The 13,125-nt window shown below is 33.5% G+C and overlaps 1 protein-coding gene across 5 annotated transcripts in view; it reads right to left on the reverse strand.

The window, feature by feature from the left end:
* Nucleotides 1-13,125, reverse strand: part of LOC136031164 (glutamate-gated chloride channel-like) — a 200,839-nt gene that overhangs the window by 40,585 nt on the left and 147,129 nt on the right. For all 5 annotated transcript variants that reach the window (XM_065710509.1, XM_065710505.1, XM_065710507.1 and 2 more), the window contains one exon: nucleotides 1,566-1,664. In XM_065710509.1, coding sequence (XP_065566581.1) covers nucleotides 1,566-1,664 — 99 coding nt within the window. The remainder of the gene's footprint in view (nucleotides 1-1,565; nucleotides 1,665-13,125) is intronic.

A 13,125-nucleotide genomic window follows, 5' to 3' on the forward strand; every position in this document is an offset into this window, starting at 1 on the left:
ACATATGTCTTATATAACTTGAATGACGTCACCGTCAAAGCAAAAATGACGACAACTAATTTCATGACGTCAGCCGACACAGAAACATGACGTCACCTGACAACTAATTTGATGACGTCAGCCGACACAGAAACATGACGTCACCTGATCCACAGATCCACAGACAGACAACTTATTTTTATATATATAGAAGATATATATATATATATATATATATATATATATATATATATATATATATATATATATATATATATATACATATATATATATATATATATATATATATATATATATATATATATATATATATATATATATATATATATATATATATATATATATATATATATATATATATATATATATATATATATATATATATATATATAGATTAATCATTCCTTAATAGGTTTTGAGTTCGAATAAGAAACAAATTTCAGCACGTGATTTTTTAAAAGTACCATATGATCTCGTAAATTCTTTTCAATCATGGAATTTTTAATGACAATTATCCATGGTTTCACCCTTATCCTAACCAGCAATGACACAAAAAGTCATATTTTTGTTGCCATGACTTTACAATGACATTGTTAGCAAAATTTATCTAAAGTATGTAGTTAGAAACATAAGCTTTAAGAGGAGCTCTTAAACAGCTCTCTAAAATACTCCAGTCCAGTTTCAGGACTAGAAGAATAGAGAAAGAAAAAATAAAACATATCAGCGCTTTCACCTATTTCTTGAAATGCTCAAAAAGTTTTTTTCCGTTCCATTTGCCGTTAAGATAAACCTAATAAATAGCTTGCTCATGAGTCAAATTCGAATGAATTCTGTTTTTCTACAATTTGTTTTAAGCCTTTTTTTCAGTATTCACTTACTAAGAAGGCAGAGAGGATTATGTGCAAGAGGTGAATTTCTAAACCTAGGGATTTTGACCATGCAGATTATAACAATACCTCTCCTATAATTCCCAGTATATTTAGCCAAAAGATGGTATCAATAAGTGCCATTTCTGGCTCCACGGGGCACCATAGGATGATTTTCCAGGAAATATCTATAAGTGGCACATGGATATAAGGCCTAGGTTTTAACCGAGCAATTAACCATCTCTTCACGATTTTACGGTATGCAGAACGTTGACAAGAGAGAGGTAGAAAAGGTTAAAAAAAAGAGTCATCACTGACACCTCCTTTTTAAGATGAGGCGCTCAATAGATCCATTAAAAGGTCTTTGGTTATAAAGGCTTAAACAGTATTTTTTTTTTCAGGTCAGTCTGTTCCCATGTCTTCAGGGATTCATGCTTTTCAGAATATCAAAAAAATTATATTGCTATTAAGATAATCAGCAAAATGGTTAGAAATCCTTTTTGAATCAATTTTAAATGAATTTATTTTCTCACTAAAGATTTTTTTAAACGTGTTAATAAGCTTTGGAATGCTGTATGCTTACTATAGCTGAGAGTATTTTCTTATTGCGAAGGGTTTATCCTATTCCACCAAACAAATAATGCTAAGAACAGTTAATAAAATCTTTTGAAGTTGGTAAAAATTTTCAAAGACTATTACCTCAGTGTTGAAACCATTTGCTGTTGAACCTTTAGACAGTTCTAGTCCTGAACTAGGACTGGCCACAATGTTAATTCCGTCCAACCTGATATCGGTGTCCTACAACAAAAAAAGAAAAAAGTTGAATTGGAACATACTTCAAAGAATTTCAAGGAATATACTTCAAGCGAAGTCAAGATTTACGGTCTGAATCCACCCAATTCATTTATTCTAATAGGGAGCACTTTGGTTTTGCTTTGAATATCAGTTTTCTACTTCAGCTTTCGTAAAGTTTTAATCGGAGAGTGCTTTTTTCTTTCTTTTCAGTTATACCTGTTGAAATTCTTCTTAGATAACCTATGTGGCCTTTTAAGCACAATTATAACTGAACTAAGACCAGGACAAGGATTCGTGGTGCCTCCTTGTCCAAGATAGGAGTTTGACTGATGCACTAGCTGACACGATTAAAAGTAAAGACGAGTTGTAAAAAAGTAAAGAAACCTCCAGTCGTGTAGTGTAAAGCATTACACTATTTATGGTTCGATCATCGCTTACGTTGAATGAAGCTAAAGCAAAGCATGATTTTCACTTTCGTATTTGTTTGTAGAATTGTTTAGAGAGCAATTGATGTCCTATAATTGGACCAACAAATTTATTTTGAAATTGCTGATGCAGGAATGTAATTCGACCAAACAGGCAGAAGCCCCCCCCCCCCACCAAGTAAATCCTATTTGCTGGCTCTGCGTCATATTTTTGCTATATTTCCTTGTCCAAGATAGGAGTTTGACTCATGCACTAGCTGACACGATCAAAAGTAAAGACGAGTTGTAGAAAAGTAAAAAAACCTCCAGTGACAGATTCTGTCTTCTATGATATCGCTAGACATGTTCCAGAAATATCGGTGAAGAAGAGATGAAAGGCCTGGAGGAGAATTGAAAGGCCTGGATTAAGGCTGAGGGTATTGGCAAAAGCAGATTCTTCAGACTCCTATTTTCGACCAAGCAGTATCTTCAAATCGCAGTCATGTCCCGTGTTAGCATCGATTATGAGTAAATCCTGGTAAACGAATACTACCCTCTCCCGCCGCGTTGCTACAAATGTCAGGAGTACGACCATATTGCCTCCAGTTGCAAAGGGCTTGCTCGTTGCTCTGACTGTGGAAAGATGGACCATACTAGTAGCAGAGAATCACCTAGTCAGAATAAAAGCTGCTGTGCACTTTGTGGCTCTTTGGACCACCCGTGCTACAGTTATAAGTGCCCGGTAGACCAGAAACTACACGCTGCTAAATGAGTTCTGAACTTCATGTGATATCTTGGAACATTAATGGTAGTTTATCAGCGAAGATCCCCTTAATTAAAACGCTTTGTCATTCTTCTGATGTGCTTTGCCTACAAGAACACTTTATCACGACTGTCGGTGAAAATTTACTCAAATTTGATTCGCTATTGGTTACTTATTAACGCGGGGTGCGATTCTCTGGTGCTGGCTAGCCTAGTGGTGGTATAGTCGTGTATGTGAAGAATCATTTGGATCCCGGTCTGTTTAGAGGTAGTGACTGTTTTGTTGCTGTAAAAGTTAACAAGTTAGTTATTGCGTCTGTTAATCTTCCGACTGATTACCGTAATGATAGATCCTAAGTACTTTTTGATTATGCTTTTTGAGAGATTTCAAGTTTAATAGCAGATTGTGAATCCCTAGATCTAGAAGTTTTATTGACAAGTGATCTGAACTGTAATATTTTTGATCAGTCAAGTGGACGTCCTATGATTCTTACTAGTATGTGCCCTCAGCTCATAGCCATAGAAAATGATATAGATTTTACTTACATACATAATTCAGGACATACGTAATCCAGGGTATACGTTTAATAGTTTGTTCTGATAATGCTAAACGGCCTTCGAAGACAATGGTAATTGCTCATTTACAGAGTTCAGATAACTTGCCAATAAGAAATTCTCTTGCTTTACCCATTAATCTTCCGGATGCGCTCAATCCAGCTAGTACTAATAATTGGCGCGTTGTTACCAATTGGAGTAAAACAGACCTTCTAGCTTTCCAATGTATTAATGATAATATTTTGCAGAAGATTAAAGTTCCATACCAGCTGTTGAGTGAAATTTCATGTATTAATGATAAAGAAAACCAGGTTTTACTCAACATTTATTATGCGGAGATTATGCACGCTTTACGTGTAGCTGAAAAGCAGAGTGTTACAGCACGTCGGATGCGAGTTGGTACGGAGAAGACTGGACGGTCAGAAAATTCGGAGCAAGTAGAGGCCTGCCGGAAATCTGGCGGAAATCGACCTACCGGAAATCGAGGAAAAGAGGTGGAAAAGAAGCCTGATGGAAATCTAATTCTGGTTAGCCATGTGGAATTCAGGTGGAAAGCCTCGTTCCGGTGCTTTGAATCAGGTCTGTTTGTACACAAAAAGAGGTTTCCAGAATACTCTGAAGAAACAACAAGCTAGTTATGTTACTAAATTATCGGAACGTGCTGTCAGTAATCCCAATTTGACTTGGCGTACAATTAAGAAGACAGATAACTAATCTTGTGATCATAGTGAAGGAATATCGATGTGTGATTGGTATGACTATTTTAGTTGCGAGTTTGAACCACCTGATCAGCCTACTGAAGAGAAATATGAGAATATTCTAAATCAGTACCGTTCAAATTCTGCAAAAACTTGGGTTTTGTTCACGATTAATGCTCTCTACCTGTAAATTATAAGTGAAGAAACAGAAATCAAGGGGTATTGATCAAATTTGCGATAATCATCTACAGACTGGTTTGTCTCTTCTTCTTGAGCACCTAACTTTATTATTTCAAATAATTTTTGTTTCGGGATTTCTTCCAGATTTATTTTCTGCTGGTATAATTACCTTAGTCATTAAGAAAGGGAAACCCGCCGATAATTGCAATTCACATCGGCCAATAAATGTGTCGCCTATGCTATGTAAAATCAATGAGTTACTGGTGATTGATGATATTACTATTAAGTGCTATACACCAATGAATCAGTTTGGTTTAAAAAAAAGGTAGGGTACGAGCATTCACACTGTTTGATTGCAAAAATAATAACCCATGCCCATGAAAATGATCAAACTCTTGTATTTGCTGGTCATAAGGTGACTAGAGCGCTCCATTCTAGTATGCACACCCATATCCTAGAATTCGCTTATTGAAGGGGAGTTAGTTCGTCTGTGATTAGAGTTTTAAGAAATATGTACAATAAGCTGATTGCAAGAGTAAAGGTACTGCATCAGGGACTTGAAAATCAGAAACCCCTCATCCCTATTAAAAAAGGTATCCAACAGGGAGCAGTGACTTCCCCACCACTTTTTTATAATAGGGTATTTGTACACTAGATGGAATAGATTATCAATGGCTAATTATGCTGACGATATTCTAAATATAGGCCGTACAATAAGGGGAGTTGAATCAAATTTCCGTATTCTTAATGCTGGGTATGGAGAAATAGGCTTATCATTCCACAAAAGTAAAACTGAAATAAAGATTTTTAATCCTAATTCAAAAACGCCTATTGAAATTGATATTAAGGGTGAGTTGCTAAAGCCCAAGGATTCTTTGATATATCTGGGACTGTCTATTGGACACAGTGTTCATGCTACTCGTTTCGCCAAAAAAAAAAGATTTTTCGCTGAAAAAACTTACAAAGCTTATGGCCTCCCAATTGCATTAAATTATAAGTTTTCTAGAGCCTTTCTAGGTAAAGTGTATAATGCTTTAGTTACTCCCCATTTCCTTGCATTAGCACCGTTTTGGTGTATTTTTACTGAGGCTGATATTAAAGCATTAAGCAAGGATTTTTATAAATTCACATAATTTTTGGTGAAATTTCCGCCTTGGTCAAGCAACACCAGCATATCAAGGAAGTATGGAGCGGCTCAGCCCCTGATTGCCGTGCAGAAGCGTCTACTGCGGTGTAGGCAAGATCTTGATCCAACAAGTGATATATATATATATATATATATATATATATATATATATATATATATATATATATATATATATATATATATATATATATATATATATATATATATATATATATATATATATATATATATATATATATATATATATATATATATATATATATATATATATATATATATATATATATATAAATATAGACTTCTGAAATAGATGATAATCTGATGTTGATTATGTAGTGCTGTGCATTGTTTTTTTCCTAATTTTTCTTACTCCATATTTTGTGTATTTATACATTACGATGGGTGGTAAAATTATATATATCTATATATACATATATATATATATATATATATATATATATATATATATATATATATATATATATATATATATATATATCTATATATATAAAAATAAGTTGTCTGTCTGTCTGTGGATCAGGTGACGTCATGTTTCTGCGTCGGCTGACGTCATGAAATTAGTTGTCGTCATTTTTGCTTTGACGGTGACGTCATTCAAGATATTTAAGACATATGTTCACGTAGAAATCTATTAATGTTTAAGTTTACAATGACTGATGAACTTACCATGGCAAAAGCCGATGAAGATGCTCAAAGAGTCTATGCCAAAAAACTTACTGCTGATAGAGAAAGTCAGAAAAGAAAGCGTGCCGAGGAACTACCAGAGCAACGCGAAAGCAGACTTGCTGCTAAAGAGAAAGTGAAAAAAGAAGGCGTGCCGAGGAATCAAAAGAACAGCAGGGAAACAGGCTTGAGGCTAAAGAACGCAAAATCGCGCAGTTAGATGAAAATCCACCTGGAAAGCGAGAGTCAAAACATATCAAAACTGAAAATGATAGCGATGATGATTGGGTTTGGGATTTTGACTTGGATAAGGTCATCAATGCCTACCAGATTTAAGTTAAAAAACAAAGGTTCGGCGATATGTACTTCATAGTGACGCTGAAAAATAAAGAAGAAAAAAAAACTGAAAAAATATAAAAAACCAAAAAAAAAACTAAAAAGAAAAAACACTCAAAGATAAATTACAGACCGGGACACAAATGACGACCGACACAGAGGGAATATAAATGACGACCGGGACGCAGGGACACAACTACAACGGGGACGCCGGGGGCACAGGCGGGATATATAATTGACGACTGAGACACAGGGATTGTTTGAATAGAAATTACAGACCGGGACACCGGGACACAAATGACGACCGGGACACTGGGACACAGGGAATATAAATGACGACCGGGACACTCAAAGAGAAAATACAAACTGGGACACCAGGACACAAATGACGACCGAGACACAGGGAATATAAATGCTATTTATATGCACAGACAATGGGACAGCGAAGAATGTTGTATATTCGCATGTTTTACGTAGTTAAAAATATATATTTATATCTATCTCTATTCACAGGTGGGACACAGGGACACAGCTACAATGGCGCGTAACTAATATGGCGCGTAACGACTTATGCGCGGGGGGGGCTTGGGGAGGGCGCCAAGCGCCCCACCAACTAGGTGTTGGTGCCCCACCAACAGCTATATATATATATATATATATATATATATATATATATATATATATATATATATATATATATATATATATATATATATATATATATATATATATATATATATATATATGGTGTTTCACCCCTAATTAAGTCCAACTTTGCTAATATCTTTCTTTCAAGAAGAATTTCTGCGGCTTTTACAGCAATACTCGTATGCATTGATACTATGTCGAAACTTGAGATTTATGAAATTTAAAGGAATTCCACTTCTTTAAGTTTTTTTGCAATTATGACGAATTATTAACGTAAAAATTTGTGTCGACATGAGTGGTTTACATAATGACACTAACTACTTACTCAGAGCACTTGTTGGTGACTTTATGCTTGCCACAATATTGGTTGTAATGACAGATTTGGCTTATGTATCTTTGAAAGGCCAAATAATTTATGGCAAAAAATACTTTTTGGTACGCATTTGTAGTAAAGTTGATGTTTATTCTTCCCTTCTTCCTTCAAACTCTTTAACTCGTTCTTAAACTGCTTTGTGTACAAGTCTGTCGGGTTAAAAGACAGTTTTTTTTAATACATTTTTTCATTATTCGAGTTGAATTTTGTAATTACAATAGATTCATTCCTTCTTAAATTATTAAGAATCTTTATGTCTTTGATAGGATCGTTTTAAAGTAAGTTAAGTTAAAGTAAGTCTGGTTTTAAAGTAACTTTGACAGGGTTTGAACTGTAGAAGCTCTTACTAGACTAACATTTTTGATTAGGATGGGGTATCTATGTAAAGATGTTTCTATTGAAGAGATAATATCTTACTGGGACTTTATTAGTTTTAAAGCAAAATTTTAGACCTTTTTCTAATACGGACTTTTCTTGTAATGTTAAGGTCCTTGATGAAAAATTAATTACAACTGGTCCAAGAGTTGACGAAGGTTTTACGGCTGTATTTTCAGATAATTTTGAAAACTTTTTCAGTAATCTTTCTATGGAAAGATGAAAGTCATTATTGCAGTGATTTCTTGTTGTTTGTTGAATAAAACAAAAATCACTTGCACTCCAATGTTTTTTATGTAATATTTTCCACAAAAGTTTGACTTTCACTCATAAAGGTCTTTTCTCCTTTTATCTTCAATCATATGATTAGAGTCTTGAAATGTACACCTCGTTCGTTGTTTTCCTTTTAAAACTGCCTAAATGTATATTGAATTTTATTGAGGGTGGCCAAATCGCTTTTTCTTGCATTGATGAAGAAAATCTTGTTGATTTATAACAATTGTTTGTCTCTTATCGGTGTTAATATATTTAGACACCTCCTTAGTCACATTATCCTCTTTAAGTTCCTTATTAGCAAATTGTTTTGTAGAAAATATTGAAACAATAGCGTTAGATTCACATTTTATACAACACAAATTTTGGGGGATATATATGGATGACATAATTTCAGTATGGAATTATGGGGAGGAGAAATTATATGGTTTGTTAGAACATATTATTTCTTGGGGAGGTGATTTAAAATTTACTATAGAATTAGAAGAGGATAATAAACTTCCATTTCTGGATGTTCTTCTTATAAGAAATGAAAATAGTCTGGATTTTAAAATTTACAGAAACCTACTAACAATAATAGATTTTTGTCCTTCTTCTCCGGTCATGCTCGCCAAGTAAAAATTGGCTTAATCATATCCTTAACTGACCGTATTTTTAGAATTTGTTCTCCAAAATTCATTGATGAGGATTTAAATTGTTAAAAGAAATTAAATCTTAATAATTAATCAATATCAAGGCTGGTTAATTGACGAGACTTTTGCGAAGAGAAAGAAAAAAATTCTAGAATTTTTTTTTTTTTTTTTTTTTTAGAGAAAGATGGGTTTATTAATATAAATAACAAAACAAAACAAGTAAATGGCCCGAAGCAAAGCTTGTTTGGGCTTACAACCCGAATACACATACAATTAAAACAATACGAAAAAGAAGAAAAAAATAAAAAGAAAAGAAAAGGAAAAGAAAGAAGAAGAAAAAATCAATTACCCTGCATTTCAATCGAAACGGATTTACACTTCAAAAGAGACAAAACAAATAGAAATTAAAACCACTTTACCAGTATCGCCAAAATAAAAACCAACATCTTGGCTCCACTTGAGGTCCACTCAACTATCAAAACCATAAATATTAAGGCAAAATAGCTTTAATTCCCGCCGAAATTCAAAAAAACTATCCATGTTTCTCAAAGTCATAGGTAAACAATTCCATGCATGGGGTCCTAGATGCCGAATAGAGAATTGAGATCTACGGGTAATAGCAAGCGGACGACGAATTATATCGGACTGTCTCGTAGAATGTGTATGAATATCACTTCCTAATTCAAACATACTTTTAAAACATATTGGTAAACAATTTTGAAAATATTTATATATAAACAGGCTTCGATAAAAAATAATAAGTCCTGCTAAAGGCAAGATTTTACATTCTATATACCTCTTTTGTACCAAATCTTTAAAACCTACACCACATAACACTCGAAGCGCTTTATTCTGCAAAACTCGAACACGATGGAGATGAGAAGGAAATGTACTACCCCAAACATTGCAACAATATAGCAGATAAGGATGAATTAAGGAATAATATATAGTTCTTAAAATATCTCTTGGGAAAATATACTGCAACTTTCTTAAAATGCCAACATTCCTAGCGAGTTTAAGACTAATATAATCTATATGTTCTCTAAAGCTGAGACATTCATCAATTAAAACTCCTAGATATTTTGTACAATTTATTCTTAAAATACTCATATCAGCAATATTAAGTCTGTCTATCCAAGGATAATAATTTGAGCTCCTACCATACAATAAAAAGCAAGATTTACTATAATTCAAATTTAACTTATTAAGCTTCATCCAATTTTGTACAAACTCCAGACAAGAACTAATACGACTCAACAGCTAAATTCCTGTTCGTGCAGCCACAGTTATATGAGTGTCATCCGCAAAGCTAGGAACAATTACTTTTTCCCCGTCACATCCAATGTCAAGATCAACCGAAATCATATTAAAAGCTCTACATAAATCATTTATAAAAATTAGAAATAACAGGGGACCAAGAACAGATCCTTGAGGTTCTCCAAATTTAACACTACTGACTGAAGAAACATTATCTCCTAGTTGTACATATTGAGTTCTTTCTTTTAAAAACGAGGACAGTAATTCAAGAAATGGTCCTCTAAAACTGTAATTTTCTAATTTGGTCAACGCAGTCAAAAGCTTTTACAATATCAAGAAAAACAGAAGCGACTTTCATACCATTATCCAACGCATCATTCACAAAAGTTGTCAAAAATAAAACAGCATGCTCAGTAGATAAACCCTTCCGAAAACCAAATTGATTTGGATTAAAAAATGATTTACTCTCCAAAAATTCAACCATTCTTTTAACTATCAATTTTTCAAACAATCTAGATACTACTGGTAATAAAGAAATGGGCCTATAATTTCTTAGTACATTTTTATCTCCACCTTTATAGACAGGAATAACTTTTGCAATTTTAAAACAACTTGGAAACACTCCAGTCCTTAAACATTCATTAAATAAATACACTAAATGACCGGAAATAACAGGGTAAATATACTTTAAAGTTTTAAATATTAGAAAATCAGAGCCTGAAGCTCCAATTTTTAATTTTTTCAATGTTTCAGAAAGCTCAGAAGCGTTGATTGGCTTCAAATATGCTGAAACATCACTTGCATTCGATAAATATTTCTTAAAACTACCTTCATGCTCAGAAATAACTATACTTTGGACCAAATCTTTTCCCACATTAGCAAAATGACGGCATATTCTATCAGCAGTTGTACTATCATTATGTATACCGTCAGGAAATATACCATCATTATTAGGACTTACGACGGATTTTATAATTTGCCATGTTTTTCTAGGGTTACCTTCACAAGATTTAAATTTATTACGATAGTAATCAGCTTTGGCTTTACGAAGTAGTGCATTTAACTGGTTACTATAAATCTTGTATTCTGCTTTATCACTTACACTATTAATAGCCGCACACATTTTGAACAAATATCTTCTTCTAATAATAGCCTTTAAAAGAGCTCGGGTGATCCATGGTTTCTTTGGAGTTTCTCTACGACGAGTTGCATTTTTACAAATACTACAATCAATCAATAAACTATTTATAATTGAATACCAGTTTTGAAATTTAGCATTAATATCTAGTTCATTACTATTTAAAAATTCAAAATTATATTTCTCTAACATTACTTTATAAAGAATGAGCAAATTATTATCAATGATCACTTTTTATATCTATTTTGTGAATTTGAGTTAAGCCTAGTACCTTTACTAAAAAAATTTTGAACACTCAAAAATATCCCAAAATGGTCAGATACTTCATTTATTATTACACTTGCATTATAGTAACTGACATTAGCAAAAATATTATCAATCAACGATGCTGAATTCATAGTAACCCTGGTTGGGACTGTAATCGTAGGCTTCAACCCATAACTCAGCATAATATTTAAAAACTGGCTAACTTCTGTATTAATAAACAAATTCATTAGGTCAATATTGTAATCACCACACACAAATATAGGTAAGTTTCTACTCCTAATCATGTCCAACTGTTCTTCTAGTAACATAAAAAATTCATTAATATTACTCGACGGAGGTCTATAAAGAACAACCAAATAAAACACCTTGGATTTCTTGCTAACCTCTAATACCAAGCTCTCAAATAACATTTCTCTATTAACCCTTAAATCATCTCTTTCTATAACTAGCAAGTCTTTTCTAATGTAAGCACCCAGTCCACCATGCTGACGAGTCTCCCTATTCTTAAGACACAATCGATAATTACCTATTTCTAATAAACTAAAATTATGATTCTGTAACCAAGTTTCAGTTAGAGCTAATATTTGAATTCCAAAAAACATACATAGTTCATTTAAATATGTTACACTGCTTTGCAGTCCCCGACAATTCAAGTGGAAAACCGTAAGAGAGTCATTAGGCATCGATTCAGAAACATCAACCGGGCTAATATAGCGTACTGCTATTTTACTTTCCTCTACAACAAAATCATCAATCCCTCTACTTTCATCTATTAACTCCAAATAAGCCAAATTAAGTGGACTATTCTCAAGTGGACGCAATCTATCAAAATCTACAACCATTTTTCAAAATCATTTAAACGGTACTGGTCAAGTGAGAAAAAATCATCATAACTATCCAATATTATTCTTCTCAGTAAATCCCGGGACGAATGAAAGTTAAAAGAGCCCTTAATAACTTCCTTTAAAGGAAATATACAGAAGAGGGATAACGAAAAAATAAAAAATATTCTAAACTCCAACAAGAAAAAGAAAAAAAAATGAACGGAAATGAAAACGATTATCACTATCACTGATATTACAGAAGATCATCGATACCCCAAATACGCTGAATGGGACTAACACTAGACTGTCGCACAAAAACTCTCCCCTGATCTGACCATACACATCGGTTTCCAAATTTATCTCTGGCAGCATTCAGTAACTCGCGCTTTTTCTTTGTGAGATTTTCAGATACAAAAATTCCACTATTTGCAAGATTCTTCTTTGCTTTGAAAACGGCGCTAGCAATGTCCTTAGAACGAAATTTCACGAGCACGGGAGCCACCTTGTCCGGTCTTTGTGAGTTACTAGAACCCAGACGGAACCGATGAACACTCACAACATCGGAATTTGCGATACTAGACAGGCCCATTTGGTCACGTATGATATGATTAATAGCTGGATTTAGATTTTGCGATGGGTTCTGTTTCACACCATTAAATAAGAGAGAATCTAGCTTAGCTTTCTGCTCATAATCATCAACTTTCGCCTCTAGTTGAGTTACCCTGTTCTCAAGGATTTCAATAGCATGCAAGTAACTTTCGAGCTGTTTTTGAATGATGTTAAACTTTGGGCTAAATTCTATAATGATCGCATCGTGTATTTCTGAAACCATGGTCTCTGTCGGAAACTTGGCAGTACTAGCCGCTGGAGTTGACCCGGTCGATTTCAGTTTTTCGGCTATTTTCTTTTCA

Source organism: Artemia franciscana, chromosome 9 (assembly GCF_032884065.1).
Source record: "Artemia franciscana chromosome 9, ASM3288406v1, whole genome shotgun sequence".
In the NCBI taxonomy this organism is placed as follows: domain Eukaryota; kingdom Metazoa; phylum Arthropoda; class Branchiopoda; order Anostraca; family Artemiidae; genus Artemia; species Artemia franciscana.